Source organism: Caretta caretta, chromosome 19 (assembly GCF_965140235.1).
Source record: "Caretta caretta isolate rCarCar2 chromosome 19, rCarCar1.hap1, whole genome shotgun sequence".
Lineage (NCBI taxonomy): Eukaryota > Metazoa > Chordata > Testudines > Cheloniidae > Caretta > Caretta caretta.
Genome location: NC_134224.1, coordinates 3,199,337 through 3,224,360, shown reverse-complemented (window position 1 = coordinate 3,224,360; position 25,024 = coordinate 3,199,337). Strand labels below are relative to the sequence as shown.

At 50.4% G+C, this 25,024-nt stretch overlaps 1 protein-coding gene across 6 annotated transcripts in view; it reads right to left on the bottom strand.

The window, feature by feature from the left end:
* COL8A2 (collagen type VIII alpha 2 chain) overlaps positions 1–25,024 on the bottom strand; it is a 136,500-nt gene that overhangs the window by 33,009 nt on the left and 78,467 nt on the right. The window contains exon 1 of one of the 6 annotated variants that reach the window (XM_048825655.2): positions 16,155–16,269. The exons of 3 other annotated variants lie outside the window; for them this stretch is intronic. Coding sequence is in view for 1 of the 3 variants with exons in the window: in XM_048825652.2 (XP_048681609.1) it covers positions 3,533–3,582 (50 nt within the window). In the remaining 2 variants the exon portion in view is untranslated. Of the gene's footprint in view, positions 1–3,532; positions 3,674–16,049; positions 16,270–25,024 lie in introns of those variants that run through there. 2 more of the 6 variants (XM_048825653.2, XM_048825652.2) reach the window with 2 other exon arrangements.

The window sequence follows — 25,024 nt, the reverse complement described above, 5'->3', positions numbered from 1 at the left end:
TCCCCCATCTAGGGCGCCTCTGCTCAGGGTGCTGCCTGAATCATTTGAGGCCTGACCCTGTGAGAACACCAAATGCTTCCGGCCAATGAGGGGGAGTGGAGCGCGCTCAGCACGTGTCCTTGGTTAAAAGAGAAACGGAGAGGTAGACAGAACACACACATCAGCTGAGCACTGGGACTCGCTGCTCATACCCACAAGCCGATTTGGGAAGAGGAGTTTGCAAAGTTCCTCCCAGGAAAGCAAATGAAAAATGGAGGCCGTGTCTACACTACAAAATGAAGTCGACCTGACTTACATCTGCATACAGCTGCTGCAGTAATTACATTGCTTGTGCATGGCGTCCCCACCAGGAGCGCTCGCACAGATTGTGCTGTCAGTGTGGGGCATTGTGGGATGGCTTCTGAAAGGCAGCAACAGTCGATGTAAGGAACACCGTGTCTAAACTGACACTGCGTCGACCTAACTACATCGACATTGACTCTACCTACTCGACATTGACTCTTGTGGAGGTGGAGTTATTAAGTCAGCGTAGCGGGCAAGTTATGTTGGCAGGAGCAAAATTTTAATGTAGACATGTCCATGGTTAGGTCAATGTAAGCTGCCCTGCATTGACCTAACTCTGTAGTGTAGACCAGGCCAAAGATAAGCCATGAATGTCAGAGACTAGAGCTGGGAAATCAGACTTCCGTCTGCAGGCTGGTAACAAACATCCCACACACTTAACAAAAGGTTTCCAGAGAACATAAGCTAGGCATCTCCACCCTCAACCATCCAAGGACAGAGCCATGAAAGGGAAACCTAGCCGGGATCTAAATGTCCCTTCTGAGTGGAGAACTAGGGAGAAAGACAGATCTCCAGGGTTATTTCCAGTCTCCTGAGCTCTTATGGAAGTGCCTAAGTGCAAATAAGAGGCAACATGAACAAGGTGACCTATGTCATGAGACTGTAATCTAGAAAACTATTAAACAACACTGGAGAGAGATTTCCTGGAAAAGCACCAAGGCTGGGCTCAAAAGGAGAAAATTATTTTGTGGCCTCTAACCCTGAGGTTAGAAATTTCAAAGGAGAGCTCAGAAGCTGGCCAATCCTCAAAGAGCTGCTCGTGTCCCATGGGAAACATTCGTTTAGGAAAACCTCTGCTTGCAGGTCATAGATTTTCAGCATCTTTCACTCCCTCCTTTTTTATTACCAATGCTACTGGTGTGAAAATAGGATCTTTCTCACAGAGTTGTTCAATGAAGGGAAGAAGTGAGGAACAGTGGCCAGGGTAAAAGGTCTGGGAATCTCTTTGTGAGACTGTAGGTGAGTCATTTCCTCGTTCTGTGCCTCAGTTTCCCCATCTGTAAAACGAGGGAAACGATTGAAGCTGGACAAACATTTTTGCCAAAATTTTGGATTTCATAAGATTTTCAGCCGCTCTAGAAGCTGGTGAAGAAAACAACGCTAAATTGTTCTGCAAGAAATTTTCACAACACTTTTTGGCTGAAATTTGAACAATTATTGACCAACTCTAATAATGACACTTCGCTTCCTACTTAAAGCCCCTTGTGCGCTAGAGATGAAACATGATTAAAGGATGATGCGTTACGATTATCTGCTTTTTTCTCAAGTGATCTTGTAACTGTCACTTCGTGATGTCATAACTATCGCCAAAACCAGCTGATACAGCTGCAAAAGAAAACGCATCCTGCAAATCCAACATTACCCCCATGATAATATTCCCCCTGGCTTGGATGAACTCCAGACCCAGTGCAGCAAATGAAAAGGTACCAAAAACAAGGGGTAATTGTGGACAGCAAATTGGATGTGAGCTTGCAAAACAACTTAGCAGCAGAAGAGATCTGGCTGCGTGTGTGAGCGTCACATCCCGGGGCCACCCTCCATCTACAGTACTGTGGTGACCACACCTGGAATATGGGGCCAGATCTTCATGTCGTGTAAATTAGCATAATTCCATTGAGGCCAATGAAGCTATGCAGGGGAACCTGGGCCATTGCATTCAGTTTGGGGCACCTTTCTTACTAGAAAGATGTCGACACACTACAGAGAGCTCAGAGAAGGGCAACAAAAATGGCAAGAGGATCCGGGAAGAGAGAATGAAAGAGCTACACATGTGTAGCTAAGTGGGCTGGAACCATGATAACTCCTCTACGTATAATTAGCAGGCATACACACCAGGGTGGGAGGGAGAGGGAATATTTAACACAGACAAATGAGAGTGACGGGCTGAAATCAAACATAGGTCAAACATCTGGAGAACTTCTTACATGCATGATCTCTAAGACAGTGGAGGAATCTCTCAAGGAAAGGAGCTGAAGCCCAGTTGTTGGGACGTTTAAAACTAGACAGAAGTAGCCACTAGAAAATACGTTGAAGGAAAGATGCTTGCTGTGGCCTCTGGGAGACAGCTTGGACAGGACCCAGCACGAGCAGCTCTAATTCCATCTCTGTCTTCCTGACTCTCTGGGAGGGACCATATGGGTGATGACTTAGGATGGGGAGAAAAACCAGGTGTGCTAGAGAGCGGAGCAGGCATGTTTCCTCAGGGCCAGCCGAGTCTAGCTGCTCCCTATGGGCTTTGGGAAGAGGCTGGAAATCCCTTTGGTTTTGCTGTTCATGACGCCGGGGCCGGATTCAGGACTAAGCTTAGGAGAAGCTGTGTGATTGGGTGCATGGGGCATAGGCCAGGCAGTCAGGAGACCTGGGCTCTATTCAAGTTGCTGCCCATTCCCCCTCCCACTGCCTGTGTATTTAGATTGTGAATGCGCCAGGCAGGGACTGTCTCTCCCTGAGTGCCTGTACAGCCCCGCGCTTATTTGGGGGGTTACCGTAACACATAGAACAAACCATACTGAAGAGTCACTCTGCCACGCTCAATGGAGTAGTATCAGCAGGAAGCTGGTGTGAGTCAAGTCTTTGGGCCTCGGAGCCTCCTCTCCAGACTCCTGCAGCCCTTTGCCCACTCCCACAGGGCACAAGCAAGCCAGATGACAACCCTCACAGCCTGTTTCTGGGGCCCCTGTGTAGCGCCTTGGGGAGCAAAGGCTGCTTCTCATCTCCCCACGCATCGCAGCCTTGCCTGGCTTTAGACTCCGCATTCTTCCCAAAGCTCCAAATCTTTTGCTTAAACCAGAACAGCGACACAGTAACGAGCTCCCAGCTGCAAAGAGCTCTGGGGTTTGGCCGGTGTCATGTGCATTTTTCCCTTGCAGTCCTTGAGCTGAACCCCGGGCACAAACCCAAAGTAAAAGCACCCATGCCAGAGACAAACGCAAGGCTCTGATTATTGCATTTCAGTGGGTCAGTACCAAATAGAGCAGGGAATTAAAAATGCAGAAGGCTCAGACCTGCTGCTTTATTTTAAGTCAAACACAGATCTCTGCTATCAGCTTCCTAACTGGCCCACAATGCAGCTCTGCACAGAGCAGCTAGCTGAATGGCGCGGGTGCATACGTCACCCCCAGCCTGGAAGCTAAGAGACCGAGAAGTTGAGAAACACTCTTAAGCTGACAGCTCTCATTATTGCACTTACAAAACAGGCAAGAAGAATGAGCTTTCTGGGTCAGGCTCCAACACTCCCATATGCTCTGCTCCCTTCTGGACACTCAGGCGGGGCCTGGCTTTCGGAGCTGGGAATCTGCCCCACGTAAGCTGCCAAGTGTCCAAACCCGACACAAACTGTACAGAGCTGACGTGGGATTTGCTTCCTGTTTCCTGGGTGGATGATGAGGAGTCACGTGCTCGCTGAGTTCGCATCACCCATTTGGGCCTGGCCTTTCAGCAATGGGGAGAGGGGAGCAGCGAGCTGCATTCAGGATGCCACAGGCCGAGTCCAGTCACGCCTGCCATACGCCCACATCTAAAATCCCCATTCACACCCACCTGTTGAGTCCCCACTTTGCTCACCTACCCCAAAGCAGAAAAAGTCCCCTAGCCATTACACAGAAGGGAATTTGTGCTGTGCAGTGGGTTCTCGTCTCAGCCAGCTCTGCCACCCACCTTCAGCTCACTGGGAAGTCACTTCTCCTCTCCGTTCCACACTTTGCCCTGTCTGTGAAATACCACTAATGATCCCGACCCTCCCTGGACAAGGACACGGAGATCTATGGCTGGAGAGCTCTGTACAGGTGCCAGGGAATCACTCGCTATTCTTTGCAGAGTCCATTGTTACGGGTTTAACACCAATATCCTGAAGTGCAGATGCTCTTCTGGTCAGTCCGGAGTCTAATCTCTAGCTCCTGGCAAACACCCATTCTCTGGATGTCTGCACATAAGCAGCCTTTAGTTTGGAGTCACCTGTCAGGGAACATTGCTTCGGTAATAACAAGAGGCTAAATACTCACAGGCTCAGGGTTTAATACAACCGGTGGCATCCTTCATGCAGGAGGAGACAAGCTCAGAGATTGTTGCAAATGTTCCTAGTCTGTGTCAGTCCTTGCACGTGACTTTGTACAGTGCACAAAGACAAGAAAAGGCAAAGTTTTGAGAGCCCTTTCCGGGGAGAACAGCCACACCTCTGTGTCTCTGGATCAACTGGCTTGCAAGGGGTTTAACTGATTATTTCAAGGTGCTGTGCAGAGAGATTAAATGTGAGGTCCCTGCCCTGGGAAATTGACAATCTGACCCAGGCCAGATTCTGCAGACTCCTAATTACACCTTTACCTCCCCCACTGCCCTTTCTAGCAAAGCAGCTAGTGACTGCGTTGACCTCGGTCACACACATTCCCCAGGGGGTGTACAGGTGTGACCCAGCCTAGGTTTGTTGGAGGGGAAGCCCTCATTGGTATCTTATATACACTGCGAGGCTGGGGCGCCCTCTGCTCCCAGGGAAATCAATGACTAAAACCCAGGCTGATTTCAGGGGAGCCGGATTTAGTGGCCAGAGGTTAAAGGCTGGTCTTTAGCCAGTTTGTAGCTCTTTTCTCCAAGATGAGCTGAGAGGAGCTTGGATGAACGCTCCGGCCCATCTCCTCCCCTGGTCAGCCGGGTCACGATCCTCCCCCACTTCGCTGGGGCAGGCAGGGTCACGATGGGGAACGCGCCTGCACTTCTCAACCGGGAGGGGCTCGGGAAGATCCCCAGAAGGGCTTCTCTGTTGTGCGGGTGAACAGCCCCCAGCCTTGTGGGGAAATAACCTTTCCCAGGTCGCTCTCCAAACAGAGATCCTCTCTTCCTGGCACTGGCTCTGCGGCCCGGGGAAAATCCAATCCGGGGCGGGACGGCGCACAGAGGGAGCTCACTGAGCTTCGCAGAGGAAGGAGCATCATGTTCATAGGATATTTCCCAGCCTGACAATGCCACACCAGTTATCCCCACACTGGGGCGAACCAGGAACCCTCTCCCTTTGGCGCCACCCTCTCATGGCAACGAAGCAACAAGAGCCCACGGGAGGCGGCATGGCCCGGGACGTAGCACACGGAGTGGGACTGCAGAAACCTGGGGTCTATTCCCAGCTGCGTCAGTGATGTTCTGGGTGACCCTGGACAAGTCACTTAAGCTCTTTATGCCTCAGTTCCCCAGCTGTCAAATGGGAATAACCTTTGCTTTGTTAGTTTAAGATTGTAAGATCTTCAGGCAGGGACTGTCTCTCACCATACGTCTGTTTAGCGTCTAGCACAATGGGGCCTTGATCTTGGCTGGGGGTTCCAGATGGTACTGTAATACACTTAATAGCAACTGCTTGATAGTTTCATAGGTTGGGCTGAGAGGATTGTCCATGCTCTCTGCAGTTCTCTCCCTTGGCCCCGCAGAGACCACAGCGACCCCAATTTCTTTCTTGCTGCCCAGCGCAGTCTGCCCTTTGCTGAACAAGGGGCAGATGTCCATTTTTAGACATGCACAGATCCACCTCCTGTACTTCCCATGATCACTGCAGAGCTCCTCCAGCGTTAACACGGGCGCCATGTGCAACCATAACCCGCAGGCAGCGTGCGCCATGCCAGGGCAGCTTGGCATTCCCTAGGATTCACCTTTCCCACTGTTCAGATTCACACGCCTCTACGGTCTGCTCACTATCACCTCATGGTCTTGCTTGGTCAGAATCTAACCTGTTGGTAGATGCCGAGGGGCAGCCTGGAAGCCAGTGTCTGGACCTTTTAAATCTCAATTTCCTCTCCGGGCTGCTTTAACCCCCCGTTCTCCTCTGTGCATTAAAACACACGGGAAAGCTCTAACTCAGTGTTTTCCAAACAAGGCTCCATTTGCCTTTACAGCTGCCTGGCCTTTCGCTTGCTGCTACACCGGGGAGGCATGGGAGGGGGCACGGGGCCAAAGGCAAATGGGTACGAGTGAGTTTGCCAGGACCCTGTGTTTCACGTGCTGCAGTGTGAGAGCTCTCTAACAAAAGGCAGAGAGCATCATTAGCGCCACTTCGGTGTGTGTGGCGGGGGGGGGGGGGGGGGGAGAGTTTAGCTCCTCTCTTCCAGGAGACCCCCTTGCAGAAGCCAGGAGGATAAAGCAGACAGTGGGCTTTGCCAAACCTGCATCAAAAGCAAAACAAAACAGCCGCTTGAAAATAGATCTCTTCGGCTGGATTGTGGTGAAGAGCTGTCAGCTCAGCGGCTCGAAGGACGTTGCATGTTTCCAGTGACAGCCGTGTCTGAAAACAAGCTCGCAGCTCCGAGATTCCTTTCTTGAGGGCGTTTTGGTTTGGTTTGGTTTGGTTTTTGCACTGAGGATTGGAAACAGATGCATTTTAAATAGATCCTGTAAACCCTCCCGCCATGCATTTTTATTCCCTTAAGTAGTTGGGGTAAGTGGGCTTGAAAGGGAAAGACGGGAACCTTCCGGACTCGCCCCATCTTCCCTGCAGGCAAAATTTCCACCACCATGACTGCCACGGTGGGGCCAAAACATACCCTGAAGCTACAGTTATGAGTCTATTACAGGCATGATGGACAGGGCAGGAATCACTGGCTAGTTCTGAGATCTGAAAGACAATAGCTGAAATGGAGATGGATGCTTCTGCAGTTTACTGTGTATAGTCTCACCCATGTGCTGTACGATCCTGCAGAGCTCATCCTGATGAGAAAGGGGATGTTTTCTATCAGAAGCTGACTGAACTGTTGCTGTAGGTTATTAGGCAGTGAGCCTAGTACTTAGGGCAAGACCCTGGGCACCAGGACTCCTGGGTTCTAGTCCCAGCTTTGCGACAAAACTTGCCGACTTGGTCTTCATCTGCATGAGAAATTCACACCTGTTTATTCTTAAATCTGTTTTAAACCAAGTCAGTCAAACAGGTACAAGCCCCCGTATAGACACACGTAGTTCAGTTTAAGAGGGGGTTGCTTCAGGTGAGGTTAAACCGATTCCCAATTGAATGACAGGAAACCAAATGGGCTTGGTTTAAACCGAAATAAGAGTATCCACGCAGCCTTTTGCACTAATTTGGATTCACTTTGGATTCAAATTGCAGGCCAACCCTTACTATACGTGTGAGCAGCACCTACCCCACTGGGGCCCAAGCTTGGAGGGGGACTTTAGCCATGACTGCAATGTAAACATTGCATAATAATGACTGCAAAGCAGTTCACTGTCTTCGTAGCTCTGAGATGTAGATTTTTACGCGGCCTCTTCCAATGCCTGAAAACACTTTAATTTGTTCATCTTTCACTGTATTTTAACACACGGCCAAGGGCACCGAGCACACTGGGTGGGTGAGCTAACATCCTGGCAGCCGGTAGAGAGCTAAAATTTGCTCTCCATTGTGAATAAACAGCCCTCAGAGACAGGTGAACCTGACAGCTCTGTCCAGACACACCTTTACTCTCCATCAAGCTGGTGTGTTTTCTAAATGAAGCACAATGAGCCAACATGGCTGCCCATTGGCTGCACAGTTCTTTGTGCATCACAATACAGGCGGTTGGTCAATTGCCAAGGCTCAGCTGGCTGCAGGGCTGAATCAGCTGTGCAGAAATTGGGCATGAACAGCATCTAGCCAGCTACTTACAAAAAACTAACAACTTATTGTCACTAGTGGACAAATAAGAAGCAGAGAAGGATTCTGGGTGGCAGGAGCTTCCGTTCAGACATATTTGTGCAGCTTCCAGCGGAGTGGGGCCTCCGTCCTGGCTGGCTTCTAGGTGCTATTACCATATAAAAGTGAACGGCTAGGGGTGATGATGACGACAATACAGGGCAGTTTCTCAGCTCTGCTGAACTCAATGAAGCAACCCTGGTTTACACCGGCAGAGAGCGCCGCACACAGTATTTAGTACTTCTAGGGCACCTGTTGTCAGATAAAGGCATTTTAAAGCCCGTCCGACCTACTGGCTAACATCATGACAGGGTCAATTTAGGGGTGTTTTAGGGAATGGGGGGAGAGTGTTTTTTTTAAAGGGCGTTACATTAATTGAAGTGATTTATACAAAGATCTATTAGCCCCCAGCCCCGTATTTTGTAGTTCCATCCTGCTCCGCCCCCCCCCCGGTCCCCCATCAAAACACACAGCGGGCTTGGTTCCTGCTACTGGAAAAGTGAACAAGTCAGATGTCATCCAAGCCCACATTGCTGGGCAGCCACGTGATTCCTCTCCCAGAGCCCCACGGCCTGACATCAGCCCCTACTCCCAGGGATTCATTTGCGATAAATAACCCCCATGTGTTTCGACTCAGGAGGACGACGAGGGGGAAGTGGGCAGTGGCAGCAGGCTTATTTTATTTATGGCATTCTATCACCGACTGCATGTGCCATAACACGTTCCTCTCCAGTACCAGGCTCCTCGCTGCTGGAAGCTGCCTCACTCAAAGGCCATAATGTACAGATGACACAGGTAGTGTTCCAGTGGTTATCCCAGAAAGGGGGACAGGGAGAGCTGTTCTCCATATGACAACGCAGCTGCAACGCTGTTCCGAGGCATTTCCCCCTGCTCCCGCTGCGCGATGGAAGCTGATCAGTGAGCTGCATAATGTGCTACACCAACGAGATGCTGCAGCCTTTCACATACTGCATTCGTTCTGGTTTCCTTTAATGAGACTGGGTCGCCATTAAATACACTGTATGATGAATACCTTGCCCCTGCAGTAATGTACGTACGAGATGCTTTTCAAGCCAGATTGTGTAGCGCATGCATTCATTTTTATACATGTGAATCCGCCATTGCACGCCTGCCGCTCCAGGTATGCCTGCTCATATAGGTGCCTATGTAACCCACGCTTGCACAGTGTCGTGCTCTCCTGTCTCCCTCCAGTGGCTGGGCTATACTGAGGTTTAGGAGTTTGCTACTGGCTTTAGCTCAGGCAATAGCTGGTTTTAGATACAAAGGTCCCAGGTACAATCCCTGCTACTGTCGACCCTTGTAGGGCATCACATTATACATGCATCACCTCTGTCAACCCAGACCTTGAGATGCACACGTCAAGAACATGCAGAAATACTCACAGGCTATGGAACCTCTGGCCCTTATTGTCTTCAGCTCGTAACAGGGATGGCCTTTGAGTGCTATGTGCAAAGGGTGAAACTCCTACCACCACATTGACCCTGCATAAATCAACTGCACAAGAACTGTTTAGGACACACTGCTGCTCACTTAATGGGTTGAATCTGGCTCCTGCTGCTGGAACACCTGCCTTTTTAACCCCATAGGATCAGAACCCATTAATACTTACCCCATGTCACATGGGCATCTCCCGCTGACGTGAACTCTGTCCCCGCATGGACTCCAGGGCGCAATTCTAAGCCAGGGGTCAGCTATTACTTTTGGAAAATGTCCTGGTACATCCCAGCAACCCAGGCCCTGTCCTCAGCAGGATTACAGCCACTTGCCCTCTACTGGTGCAGCAACACGAATCGTGCTACAAAGTGTCTGCACGAGAGGCATGCACTGGTAAAATTTCACCAGTGTGGGGGTAGATAAAACCTCCCTTTGGGATGGTTTCACATGTACATTATCAAAGTCCAGTGGCCCTTTCTCGGTGTTATGGCCAAGTGCAGCGGATTCCGCTTGCATTCACAAGGGACTGGGACACATGCACGAGGAAAAGCAGCCAGGTAACACCACTTAACAGTGAGATAACCAGCTGCAGTTATTCTCACCAGTCAGCAAGGCCACCACTAATTAGGCTCAAGTGGCTGCTCATAAACCACTGCACCAGGTACACTAGGCTCAATTTACAACTAATCAGCAGAGAGTGTAACAATTAACCCTTGAAGCCCTGCATGCAGTCAGCATTCAGCTGGCTTTGGTCTAATTCTCTTGCTTAGCTACTCCACTGTAAGGACACAGTCATGTACTAAGTGGTTACAGAGCAATTTTAATTCGGTGTCTGTGCAGCTTCAGGGACCATGCCATTGCCTGATTGCTGCTGCGTGTCTATGCTCTGCATTGCACGTGAATCAAAGTGCACTGGGGGTTTCTGGGGGTTACTGCGCCCCTGGAGATCTGGGCTGACATTAATAATGGGTCCCTGAGGAGAATGTCCCCTAACCATTCAGAAGGGCAGGAGGGTTGGAATTTGAACCAAGTTCCAAATTTAGCAGCCAACATATCACTTGAATGGGACAAACTAAAATTCCACCTCCCAAACCGCCTGACGAGGAGAGTACAAGTTGAGGTCTCTGTTCTGTGGCTTGGGCACATCTGCTGGTGTAAATGCAACTGCGTTCAGAGCTCCCCACTGCACCAATGAGCATTCTGGACACCTTAGAGAGCGCTAGGTCTGGCTTAGAGCAGTGGGCTGCAAGTCAGGCTTGAAGGGTGTTGGTGGAGCTGGCTGTGGGGATCCCACAACTGGAATAACGGGGAGACTGCAAGCTGGGACCCAAGGCAGAGCTGGGTGGGGCCAGGACTGCAGATCAAACATTGAGCTTCACAGGCAGACCTGTGGGTGGGGAAGTTTGCACAGCACTTGTCCACAACATGTCTTGTTCTAGCCAGTGCTATGAATGTGTCATCTCCGTGATCCCCAAATCAAACAAAAACACAACCACCGTGCTTGGGAAAGGTAGCTGTGCCCGGCTCAGGTGGCTTTATCCACAGCGGGGAGCCCAGCCATGGTGTAGCTGCCCTGATGCTGATCCTAGTGCGGGCCGAGGGAACTGCTATAAACCCAATTAGCTCCAGTGCAGCTGACCCGGTGTCATGCAGGTGCGAGAGCTCCATCGCCTGGGCAAATGGCAGCTGTGGAGTTTGCACCAGCAAGGCTGTCACTGGAGAGAGCGCGCTTTGGGCCAGGAACTGCCTCTTTGCTCTGAGTTTGTACAGTGCCTAGCGCAGTGGAGTCCTGGGGCCCACGGCCGGGGTTTGTAGCTGCTACAGCAATACAAATAATAATCACAGTCATGAAAAATCACCAGTACACACCAGACGTTTGTACACCAGTACACTGGTGAAAAATCACCAGTAGAGACCCCGGTGTTCTGGGCACTCAGCCCTACGTCCAAAAGACAGTCAGTGCAGGAACGTATCTCGACCCACACTCCGACTCGGTGGCTAAAGGCTGTGGTGTGAACCATGTGGCACGGTCAGCTCCAGACACGGTCTGTGTGTGCCCATCCCATGACAAACACTCATTAAGCATGGCATCTAACAGGGGCGCCCCAGGACAAAGCCTTAGTCTGGCACAGGGCTATCTCTCTGCAACCAGTTCAGCAAAGGACACGCCCCCAGCTCTGCCTGTGTTAGGCTTGTTCCCAGGACTCTGTGTGGCAGGACATCCCAAAATGCATTGCTCCACATACTAACAGTGCTCCTCTGAGCATGCGCCCTCCAGGTGCATTTCTTACTGAGGCACTGTGGGATAGCTACCCAGCATGCACCCGTGCTAATGCAGCGCGGTAGCTGCAGATGCACAAATGCGGCCGTGACTGCAGAAAAGCTGCCGTAGGGAGGCAAACTGGATGGTGTTTCTTACAAGGAACCAAATGGCTAAGCTTCTAACTGGTTACAAAATCACAGCTGTAAGAGATGAGGACAGAGCCTTGGAGACCGAGAAGGGAAAGGGAAGCCCTGCAATTGATGGTGGTGCTCAAGGGAATAAGAAAATTAAGCTATGTCTGGAATTTCCAGATGGGCCCCGCTTCTATTTCGGCATCAAAATAAGTGGTTGGATTGTCAGGCGAGCTCAGAACACTGGGTGATGGGAAAATCCGGCTCTTACTTTGGTGCCTAAATGGGAAATGAGCTCTTAAATGTAGCCCTGGCCTGATGTGAAAATGTGGCCCCTATGTCTCCCTGCAATTTACAAGGCCTGAAAAATAATCTCAGGCCCCAGATCTTAGAGTGGCTGGTCACAAACTCGGAAGTGTCCCAACAAACAAAGAAATGCATGCGAATAAAGCAGACTGTGAAAATAAAACACAAATGGAGAGGGAGGGGGAAGAGAGAGGAGAGAAATGGACGAGGCAGAGGTGCATAGGTCTTACCAGGTAAGGAAAATAAATAACTCACTGACTCAGGGTTTTGTTCTCTTTTATAGAGCAGAAACTGTATTTTTACAGCTGCAATCCCTTAAAATGGGATTTCCCCCCCCCTTTTAAACAAATTCCCGCAACATAATGTATCATAAAAACAAGCGTTCCTCTTCTAAACCCCAAAGAAAGAGAAGTAATAAAATCAACACGGCCCTCTCTGCCCCAATGACAGAGGCTTGTTTAAATAAACAGAAAGAAGAGTCTGTCTCTTTAAACTGCTCTGTAAAATGTGACATAATCTGCACTCACAAGACAGCATGGACTGTAAGACACAGGAACTGAATCACCGGCTGCAGGGGTGAGTCCATACCAACCTGGGTGCAATGCATGGCGATTCGGACACTAGCCTAGTACAGGCAGGTCATGCTTAGCCCTCAGCTTGGATTTGCATTTACATTAATTCATGGCAATGGGTGTAAGGGATGGAAAACACACACGGAGCAGGCCAGGAGATGTAATGTACACCCATAACTTAAATTTAGATAGAGGCCCCTTTTGGAATAAAAACAGAGAGCATTTCTCAGCATCTGTTCTGGGGAAGGGGAAGTCTCCTTGGGTGTCTGGTAACATGAAAACCAGTGATGGTGCAATCTTTCTATTTCAGCTACTTATTAACTGCCCCCAAAACTTTGTGAATGCAGAGCTAAGGTTGGCTAGCGGTGCCACAAATGTTGAGTTCAGCTACATTCAACCTCCTGAAAACGAATTATGGTACATGACTCCCCTGCAAACACAACCTTTACTCTGCCCCCTGGAGCTGGGAACAGCCACTGGGAATGGTTCACGTATAGTACCGCCACAATATGCTGTATTAGATGGGTCTGGGACACAGAAACAGCAATGTTCCTTTGAGGACAGGTCAGAGATCACACTTGCAATGTGCCCCCGGGGGCAAGGCAGTGCTCTCAGCCCCATATTGCAGATGGGGGACTGAGGCACAAGAGTCTAAGTGACTAGTCCAAGGTCACTCAGAAAGTCTGTGGCAGAGCTGGGACATGAACCCAGGTCTGCAGCTAGCTCCCAAACCATGGCACCAGCCTTCCGGTCTCTTACCTATAGGCCACATTCCCTCACACTCTTGGAATCAGCAATCCTGAGAGTAGGAGGAAGGGTGGGTTTCCTTTCCCCCTTAGCCTTCAGACACAGCACATTCAGCAGCAGCAGACATACCGTAAGTTGGCTCTGAGCAATACCATTACAGGCCGGTTTCCATTCCTGCATGCCACCAGGCCGTGCCGGGCAAGTGCCGGCTTTCTGGGCCATGTCTTTCCATCTCTAGGAGGTCATTCGGGGAAGCATTGCCAGCAGAGTATGTGCATCAAAGCCACTTTTACCAATGTAGCTGGCTCGCAATCAGATGTCAGGCTGGCTAAGTGCTTAGCCCCTGAGACACCCACACTCAGACCCATTGATGTTTATAAAACCTCAGGGAGGGAGAAAGCTCGACAAACCGCTTCTCAGACCATGAACCTTGGCAACTGTGGATCACGTCCCAGGTCTAAAATAAATCTGCTTAAATGGGGTGTGAGAAACAAGCCATCGCTCACACGTGACAAACGCCCCTGCTGCATTTTCCAGCCCCTTCAACTTCATGGGGCCAAATCCAGCCCTGGTGTATGCCTGCAGAAGTCAAAGTCTGGACCCATTCTCTCCGTTCTTTTTGCCCGAGGAAAGGCACAGGGAATAGGGACTTTTTATTAGGTCCAGATAGAAAAAAATAAGGATGATTATGGGCCTTATCTTGCAACCCTTACTCATGTGAAGTAAGCACTGCATAATCGGGGCCAGGGGGACAGGCAGCAGTCCCTTCTGTGGGACCTTACAGACCCAAGTCTGTATTTGCATTACAGCCACTACCCATTGCTATCTGAGTCTGGGATTTTTGAAGGAGTTATATGCCTAAATTCAATGGGAGTTAGCTGGATGCATAATTCTCAGTCTCCTTTGAGCCTCTGCCCACTATAGAGAGAGACTTGACCTGGGCCTGTGAGAGCCCCCTGATGTTTGAGACAAAACCCCTAGAATTGTTTATTAAGTGTCAGGTTTTGCAAAAGAAGTTTGAGTTTTCTAAAACAATCCCTCCCCCCCCCGTATGTCAAAGGAAATTCACTCGTCATGACAACTTGCACACTTGCGTATTTCTAACTAAATGGCAGTGGAAACAAAGATCCCTGTTTGCAAGTTGTTCTGGCCTTGCTTTCTGGAACCACCAGGGGACTAGAAACCCAAAAGAGTCACGTTTCACACATCAGACCTGAAATCTAACAGTTCTGAGTTCTATCCAGACACTGCTGGGGTTTTTGGTTCTGAACTAGGCCAAGCAAGTTCTCACTCGTTAATTTATTTCTGGTTAAAATAAATTAGCTCCCATCTCTTTTCCTCCCCTCCCCTCCCCTCCCCTCCCTGTCCCAAATTGCCTTTCTGTCCCAGTAAATAGTCTGTGAAGAGTATAAAACCAGAAACTTGTTGACTGCTCAGAATTTCCCAGATTCCCAGCTGTATAACAAAGCAATGAGCTAAAATGCCAGCTACGAGTGAGGAAGATTGCTGAGAACTAAGACTTAGAAAAATAACTAAGGTCAAAGTTCCTGGCTTCCTAGGTAGCCCCCAGTCCCAGGGACAATGATCCTGTAAGTGGAGATTTAAGAGAGCAGGAGATTCAAGCCAATATGAATTTACAAGGTTGTAACACAAGCTTCCTTGTCCAAGAGTTGTAAAGTATCACAGCCCAGACCTTGACGAAAAACAACGCAGGTCCCCAGGCAGGGATAAACAACACGGGATGCCGAATGGAACTCTGCACTTGTCAGGAGTCCCTGCCACAGCCCATTCAGGGTGGGCAAGTTTGACTGCGCTGATGGATTTGTCTAAAGTGGAGATAATGCGTTTCATCCACACACAATAAAAAGCAGGACAGTACAGAGGAGCAGGGTTTTACTGGTGACCCTACCTGGCCTTGGCAAAACAGGGGGGAAATATACGTGGTCAAGCCACATTTCTCATTAATAGCTGGACACCCAACCCATCTTTATATGGGAGAAGAAACACAGAAGAGGTAGCAGTCAAGGCAGGGAGTGACAGCCAAGGAAAGCCCAGCAGCGCAGGAAGGTAAAGCTTTTGTTTAGAAAAAAGGAGCTAGCTCCTTTCCCTCTCTATGCTACCGGGTGCCTCTTATGTGCTGATTTTTATCCTCCTTTCAAAATTAAAACCACCACTGACTGTGCATTAAGAAATCATACCCCGGCTAACTTCAGACAACCCCCTGAATGCCGAGCCTGCTGCACATTTGGGAGGCTCGATGAAAGGTTAGACAGCACGTCCTGTTATTTATTCTAGGAAGCCTCTCACATGACTGGCTTGAGATCTCAGAGCTACCTTAACCGCTCCATTGAAATGCCATTGCCTGGCAATATTCTTTTTTGCAAACTAGGTTCCTACCAATAAAAGCAAACGTTCCTCTCCCCCGGCTCAGTAGCCTGAAGGACAGTGCATCACGACACAATACGAGCCATTCAAAGTTTTTGCACAACCCTGCCCTTAGCCTGCTACCCATAATAGGGGTTAAATACATGCTCACTCACTGAGCTTCAAGAGAGTCTCGATTTTCCTGAACACTAGATGGGGGACAGAGGGAAAAAAACCTGCCTGGAATGGAGCTGTTGTTGGAAACGAAGATGCAAGCCTTTCCTCTCTCGCCCCGCGTTGGAATGAGAAGTCCCGAGAAGCTGGGTTTGTCTTTCACTCACCGACGGTATCCCGGAGCTGCCGTCTCTTGAGTCCAGCCTTTCCTCCTTACTCGCCATAGCAGGACTTCATCGCACACTGAATACTTTTATTGTCCTTTGCCAAGCAGTGACGTCGACCCACTTGCATGTTTTCTCTAAACACTGGCATGCTCTGCTCCAGGACAAAGTGCTCGGTTTTAGCAGTTTGGAAGGGTTCTGGTTGGGGCTAGGGAAGGGCGGGGGGTTGCCTGAACTTAGATTTCGTCTTAGAAAAGCCTTTCCCCCCAGAGTGGTGCCTTCACGCAGGGTTGTGCTGCTGAAGGCAACTTGAGCTTCACACCTGTGTGGAGTGGGAACACGGCAGGTACAGCTCATGCAAGGGGATTTTCTCCTCCTTGGAAAGCCTTGCTTGGCAGTATAGTCCAATGGCTAGAACACTGGACAGGGACACAGGAAACCCGGCTTCTATTCCTGGCTCAGCCAGTGGCCCGCTGGGTGACCTTGGGAGAGTCACTGCCCCACTCTGTGCCTCAGTTTCCCCATCTGTAAAATGGGGATAATGACGCTGATCTCTGTGAAGCACTTTGAGCTCTACCGATGAAAAGTGCTAGACGACAGCTAGGTATTATTATTTCCCCACTGTTGTTGCTGTGTACACACTGCCTTGGCTCGGTCAATTGTTCTGTCTGGTGGGACGTTTGCTGCTCGGATGCACGCTGTGGGGTTGGTTCATTTTTTTAGATACAGGTCATACTTGTAAAAACAACTCCAAAGATGTCTTCTGGCCAGGATCCCCTTTTTGGTTATAAATCGAAATAAAATGTCAAAGGGCTGGATTGCAAACCCTCCCGAGCAGTCCTTTCCCCAGTGTAAAGAACTGCTCACCAGGGTGAATAAGGGATTCACAAGCCTTGAGACAAACTTCAGGTTCTTCCAGCCCATTGCTCTTTCTTGCAGCGATTGCTCTTGATTCTAATGCCCTCTCAAGGTGACCGTATCTAGGCGGTGGAAAAAACCAACAGGAATCCTTCCTAATCAGGCTCATTCTCTGCTCCAGGCCCCCAAGGACCACACCATGGCCCCAGCAGAGTGCAATGATTCAGCAAACCTCACCATCTCTTTGGTTAGACTCCAGGGCTTGGCCCGCTGCCCACAGCCAAGCGCTCGGATCGTGCTGTGTGAATGGCAAGTGCTGGATCTCAACTGTGCTGCTATTTACCATTGGTGGGAGAATAAATAAATAAATCAGGAGAAATCCCAGTCCATAAAGTTCCCATTAAACTCAAAAGCAGAAACAGCTGCCGAAGTTGCGAGTGGCTTTTCTAGCAGAGTTCAACAGCCGGGGAGGCAGCAGAGGACAAGCCCGGGTGACTTTGCCGGGGAGGTGTGCGTGCCATGGGGCAGAGGAGGGCTGGCTCTACAAGCGCCAGGCAGGATAACTTACCCTGCGCTAGCCAAGGTGGAATAGAAAAGATCTCTCCTCTCCCCCCTGCCCTCCGGACTGCAAAGGAGTCACTAGAAAGGATCAAAGCATGCATTCCTCTGTGGAGAAAGGCCCCTCCACCACTGGAGGGTTTCCCATCCTTGCTCAAGTCCCCTCTGCGTCTGCTTGCCCCAAGAGGCGTCTTTGCAATGCACTGGTGTCCTCCATAGAAATAGCCCATCACATCTCTTCCCTGACTCCTCCTCCTTTATTAATTAGATAAATAATTAATTGCATTAAGTTTTCCAGGCCCTCAGAGCGAAAGAGCCTGAGACTTGCCCAGGGAAGCTAATTAGTGCTTTGGTCCGAGGATGCCCAGGGAACAGTCAGTTGGCACTGGGTACCAAGCTCTGTGCCAAGGGGAGAGGGCTTCTTCACAAAGCAGGCTCCAAGGTCTGAACCCTTCATGTCCCTTGATGCAAGAGCCCTATAGAATTTAATAGGCAAACACTTTTCTATTGGGCTTTTGTGTTTTGGGGACCCTCCTACAGAATTTCATAGAGAATCCCACCCCTGCTATAGAAGCCTGATGAGGTTCAACAAGGACAAGTGCAAAGTCCTGCACTTAGGATGGAAGAATCCCATGCACCGCTACAGACTAGGGGCCAGTTCTGCAGAAAAGGACCTGGGGTTACAGAGGACCAGAAGCTGGATATGAGTCAACAGTGTGCCGTTGTTGCCAAGAAGGCCAATGGCATTTTGGGATGTATAAGTAGGGGCACTGCCAGCAGATCGAGGGACGTGATCATTCCCCTCTATTCGATATTGGTGAGGCCTCATCTGGAGTACTGTGTCCAGTTTTGGGCCCCACACTACAAGAAAGATGGTGGAAAAACTGGAAAGAGTCCAGCGGAGGGCAACAGAAATGATTAGGGGACTGGAACACATGACTTATGAGGAGAGGCTGAGGGAACGGGGATTGTTTAGTCTGCGGAAGAGAAGAATGAGGGGGGATTTGATAGCTGCTTTCAACTACCTGAAAGGGGGTTCCAAAGAGGATGGATCTAGACTGTTCTCAGTGGTAGCAGATGACAGAACAAGGAATAATGGTCTCAAGGTGCAGTGGGGGAGGTTTAGGTTGGATATTAGGAAAAACTTTTTCACTAGGAGGGTGGTGAAACACTGGAATGGGTTACCTAGGGAGGTGGTGGAATCTCCTTCCTTAGAAGTTTTTAAGGTCAGGCTTGACAAAGCCCTGGCTGGGATGATTTAGTCGGGGATTGGTCCTGCTTTGACCAGGGGGTTGGACTAGATGACCTCCTGAGGTCCCTTCCAACCCTGATATTCTATGATTCTAAGCCTACAGGATGCTTAAAAAACCAGACAGACACTACACAAAACCTCGGTTTACGTTTGTGGCTTTCTACAGTCCCCTCCTGAATTTCTATAGGACCTGGTGCCCTATTGTGACCCATAAGGCTCTTCTCCCAGAGTGCATAGCCTGCTCTTCACAAACTGGAGAGTTTGCCTTTTCTGTGGGCAGGTCGAAGCAGGCATAAAGGAGCGTGTGTATATGGAGAGAGAGAGAATGTAGGTGACCTCATTGGGACCCCGAAGGCTATTTAGCAGCGAGTTTGTTAATGGGCCCATAATAAGTCAAATACAATCTTTCAGGAGAGTGAAAGAAGCTGTCCCTGTGAAATGCTGTGACAGCGCTGAGTACCCCGCTCAGCAAAGCATTCCAAAAGCGAAGCAGTTTAATGAACACCCCCCCGCCACTGCCCCGCCCCGTTAGACTTTCAGCTTCCCTTCTCCAATCCACTGGGCTGGCTTGCTCTGCCTGAACAGATACGCATCTTTGTATTACATGGTTTCCATGCAGATGAATGAGTGGCCAGCACAGTGCCCGCATAATGACCACTGTGGGTCAACAGCTTTTCATGGTGACAACTCCATGAATAAAGAATCCGCATGTTATGCTCCATTATCCCAAACGGCGTGTGCTGCATTTTAACGCGATAACCGCTTAAGCTGCCGCATTCCTGCTCTTTCTGAGGGGCCGATTCAGAGTCAGTCAAGCAGGGGGGCTTTGAATTACATGAATCCCCCCCATGGCTACCTTTCCCTTGCTACTGTTATGATAAAACAGTTTTTAACGGTGCTGGTTTCCTCCTCTCTTTCACCCGGGAAGCTCTGATCAGTCCAGGGGATCATGGATGGTTTGAAATGATTTTCTACACTCTCAAAGGAAGCGGCTTTGGGACCTGCTAAAGTGATGCTACGGACTCTGAGTCAGGAGGCCAGAGCTGGGAATAGAGTCCAGGTCTCCTGAGTCCCATGCCAGGACCCTACCCTCCAGTTTAGGCCACACTGCTTGTCTCTCAGCTACTGAACGCCCTGTTCAGATGGCTTCAGCTCGGCTTCATTCAGTTCCACAGAACTCCCAGTGATGGAACTGGAGAACACATCACTGGCACAACCTGCTACTTCAGCACACCCAGCACCCGGTGTAATAGGGCATAACAGCCGCACACCACCCATGTCTATTCTCCGTCCTAGGGAGGCAATGCAAAGTGGACCCTCTCTTCTTCCACCAGACTCTAGCCAGGCCAAGAAACAAAACACCAGAAACTAGAACAGGGGCTGACATTAAATCACCATTTCATGGAGCAGAGCGGCTGGGATACAGGGAAAAGCAGCCAGCAGAGCTCTGGGACCAGTTCCCCTTGAGTTCAATGGAAACGAGGGTAAACTCCGCACCTGGCAGATGGGACCGAGTGGAAGGTGCCAGCGTTCCCAAGCTTTTCAAAGCTCCTGGCATCTATTCCCCTTTCGTTCCTATGCAGCAAGACACAAATGCTTTGAATGAGGGAGCCTTCCTGCCACCCCTGCTTTGTTTGCAGAAATGCAGCTAAGCCTGTGTATTAGCCACTGGCACAATTTTCACCTACTTTGGTTTGCAAAACTGCACACGACCATTTATTAAACCCAGAGCTGCGGGAAGGGGGCAGGCGAGGGCGGGGGGAGGAGGAGAAGAGTCAAAAATAACCCATCTGTTTTGGCTCCGTTGTGATTTCACTGTATTCTGGATGCTAGATCAAGTCAACCTGTGTTATGTGGAGGGCCAGCCCTGGCCTAGACAGTTTGTAATTCAAGGTAGCCAGACACAGGCGTCTCTCAGATGCATTTCAGCCTAACTCATTCATAGGAACAATCTCATCTGTAGCACCCACCTACGTCAAAGGGAGGGTGCTGGGGGGCTACACAATAGCAAGTGATTCTGTAGCATATTAGTGATGTACGGTCAGAGCAGCAGCAAGGCCAGACATGGAAAAGGAAGAGAGAGAGACTTAAAAGTGGCCTGCAAAGGCGGTGAGGGGGAAGGGCTTCTGGGGTTGTGGGTTTGTTTGTTTTTTGCTCGTTTGTGATGGATAAAGAAGAGCTGGCTGGGCTAATCTGCCCGAGGAGTTTCAGGGCAGCGCCGGAGGTTCACTTGTGTATCATCTGCTGCCCTGAGCTGTCGTTTACAGCGAGCTGGCAAACAAAATACACCACAGGAGCTTGAGAGCATCACTAATGACAGCGTGGCCCTGGACTGGGAGTGCTCAGACCTCAGAATCTGTTCCTGATTCTGCCACTGACTTACGGTGAGAGCTTGGGCTAGTCACTTTACCTCCCTGTGCCTCGGTTTCCCCCTTCCACTCTTTGTCGGCCTTGTTTTTAGTTTGTAAGTTTTTTAGGGCAGGGCCTCTCTCATTGTGTGTCGGTCCAGCCCCTAGCACAATGAGTCACTGATCTCAGTCACGGCCTCTCCATGCTAACAAGGAACAGACACTATTTAGGCAGGAGTGTAACTGCAACTAGGTAGAACCCAAGGAAAGTTGCACTTTACATCAGTGGACCTTGCCCCTGCTTGAAACCAATGTGAACTGCAGTTTCCTTGTCTGCAGTTGGGGTTCACACCATTTGCTGGTCAGGGACGGCTGAAGCCCCAGTATGTAGATGCGGTCTGAGATGAGTGCTTAACTTGCAAGGGAAGAGGTGCCGGGGCTCAAGCAATTTGTTTTCTTTCAACACGGATGCAGTAAGCCCAGAGGTGCTGGGGCTATGAACTGCCAAGCCTAGAGGAGCCAGGGCTCAGTGCTGGCACAAGTGAAGCCCTGCCTGAGTCTCCCTGGCAGGTTCCCCCCCGAACAGCAAGACTTCAAGGACCTCACACATTTCTGCTACCATCCCAGCTCCCACCTGCCTCAAATTACCACCCACAGCAAGTGCGTTTCACATGTGGAGGGTGACACTAATGGCTGGATTTGCCCAGTTTCCAGACAGCGCTGACGTTCCAAGCCGTGCAAACTGGGTGAGGAACATCTGTGCACCCCCAGCTCCTTTACGGTGGGAAAGATCTGTCTCCTGTGAAAACGGGCCTCTTGCTGTGACTGCTGGCACTGGGCACGGCCCCAGAAACAGACCCCCCCCCCGCCGGCCTTTTGTGCACAGGCTCCAGGGCTCCTGTTCAAAGCAGACAAGGGCACTGAGGTCTCAGTCTCTAAAGGGGACTCACCTTACTGTGTATCGTAAGTAGAGCTGGGTTTCCAGCTTCCACCCGAGCCATTTCTCAATTGATTTGACTCTCTCATCGCAGAGAGAATCTAAACGATTGTTTAAAGATCACACAGCCTACGCTAGGCTGGACTGTTGGGGGTGGGGTGGAACGGGGAGAGGGGGGGTATCTGTGCCTCTTGCACAGTGCCTCTCTCTCCAGACTCACAGTACCCTGGCTATTCCAGCTGGGGGGGCTCCCCAGCAACAGCTCTTCCAAGCCCCCTCAATCTTGAGTAGTAGCCCCCCAGCTCTTCCAAGTCTGTGCTCCCCTCCCCCACAGCTCAGTTAACGCCTCTCCATCCCCACTCGCAGACCCCTGCTATCCCAGTCCTGGACTCCCTTCCCGCACTGCTCTGCCCGTGCACTTCAGTCCCCCAGCTATCCCAGTGCTGGGCTGCCTTTGGGGGAAGACTCCCAACGAGTCGGTGTTTGTGTGGAGAAATGATGGGGAGAACGGGATCAGCACAGGGGGCCGTAGAGGTGAAGAGACCAGTTCTGCCACCTGATGTGTCTACACTGCAGATGGGGAGGTGCTTCCCAGCACGGGTAGACAGACATAGGCTAGTGCTGGAAATAGCAATGTGGGCGCAGTGGCGGTGCGGGTCAATCAGCCAAGCACGGATCCAGGAGGGACGGCACACGGGTGGCTATCCCGAGCCCCTGCTCGCACTGCTGCAGCCACACTGCTCTTTTTAGGGAGAGAGCGTGCGTGGAGCGAGCATGTGTCTGTCAACCCATGCGGGGAAGCACGCTTCCCGCTGCTGCGTAAGCAACACTAAGGCAGAGGAAGTGGGGGTGACACAGGAGCGGGTTGAAAGAGACGAGCTTATGAGGTCGTCCGGGTGCTCAGCTGCATAGGTGAAAACAGCTGGTACAATGGGGTGGCATCTTGGGGACTCCATGCTTTCCAGGATCTCTTTGAAAGCAGCACATTACCAAGAGCGTGCCGTCCTGCTATTGCATGGAAAACAGAATCCAGAAAGCTGGCAATGAGAGAATTCTTGCAGAGGATGAACGGGCTGTAGGTTCTCCCCCCATCCCACTAGGTGCCCTGGTATCACTACCCCTGTCCTTTCCCCTCAGCTCTGTTTAAAACTCTGCCAAAGGGAAGTATCTGCACGGGCTCGGGTCAGGGCTGTGAACTCGAGTCCGGCAGCGAAGAGAGGGATGAGGTGCGGGAGGGAACAGAGATGGGAGCACGTCCCAGGGAAGCGGCTGTGCATCACATCAGACCTGCGGCCTGGTTGGGTAGGAGAGTAGATACTAAACTCCACCGCCAGTGCTGTGCCTCTATTCAGTTCCCACCACAAGTGCCTCCTCTAACAGTCCCTTCCACAGTGTTAGGAGCCCAGTCCTCCACCGGGGCAATGGGAGTAATTCCATGGGGCTTCGGTGGAGCTACGCCAATTTACACCAGCTGAGACTCTGGTCCTAGCGGCTGCATCCTTCTGCCCTCCATAGAGCAAAACCGTGAGTGTTTTGCTCCATTAAGGAGCACAGAATCTGGCCTCCTATTGATTGGTTCCATGGCTGCAGTAACGTTCAGAGACCCTTGGCACCTAATCAGTCCGGGTTATTAAATATGCAAGTGTCTATTCCCCAGCCACTCAATAAGCAGTCGCATTAAAAACTCCTGGCATCAAATAAAAGCGTAAAATAAATAAATTAATAAATCTCACACTTAAGAGAAAGAGGCAAGAAATTCACCTTCTTCTCCAAGGAGAACCAAGAGTCGGAGGCTTTGCAGTAGTTCTGTTACCATCCCTCTCGTAACAGTCTGTCTCTCGGCTCATTCAACCACAAAGCTCATAGCATGTGGCACTTGGGCTATTTCAGTCCGAAATCTTGTCATCTCTGCTTCTTCTCCCCTTTTGCTTCCCAGACATGTCGAAGCCCCGGGCATGGCCCTGATTCGGAAGAGGCATGACTGTACTCCGAGCTGCACAATCACATACACTTCCTCTCTCTCGGCACAACCCTGGGCTTGTTCGAAAAGCTGCTGTTGATTTAGGAGCCCTGTTATTTAAATATTAATCGCAGGTCTGGCAGGCAGGCCGGGGTCCCACTCACTTCAACCCGAATTATTTTTTAAGTCAATACATTTGATCCGCGGGGGCTCTGTGACCGTGCTTTAAGGTCAGTCAAATGGAAAACTTGTTTAAACAAATCAGTAGAAGTTCATTCCGGGAGGGGTGTGGCGCTATCTGAGGTAGGGCTCAGCAAGCTGGCTGCAGCCTTGCCAGTCAAACAGCATTTGAAACAGCAGGTTAAGGGTTTCCCAGTCCAAAGGATCCAAATAGTCTTTGCCATTGGACAGAGCCAGGACTCTCGGATCAGGACACAGCAGCAACACAGATCGCTGGTGGGCTGCCCAGTGTAGAGGGAGGTAAGATACCATCCAGAGCTGGGGATTTATGCCGGAAAGAAGAACCTGGCTAAGAGGTGTGCAAAATTTGTGGGGGGGCCCATAGCCATAATGCCCCCTGCACCCCAGCTGCTGGGCTGGGATTAAACAGATGCTCAGTGAGCAAATCAGGATCAGGCATAAAAATTAACTGAAAACCAAACTGCATCCTTGTCTGGGCTTTTGGGCTGGCTTCAGTGTCTCCTAGGGAAGCAGCTCTGGAGTCCCATCCAGTGACCCAGTGTGGGTGGATTAAGAGCGTTCCGTTGTTTTAAGGAGAAGCCAGGCTACCCCAGCCCTGAAACAGAGATCAGCAAAGGGCTGGGAAGGGCAAGTGGGTCTTTCAAGTGCAGCTCGCTCCCTGCTCTCCCCCAACAGGTTTGGACAGGGAGCAGACAGACCTTTTGTTTGATGACAATAAGCCATGTCCTTTTCAGACTATTATTTAGAGGCATGAAAGAA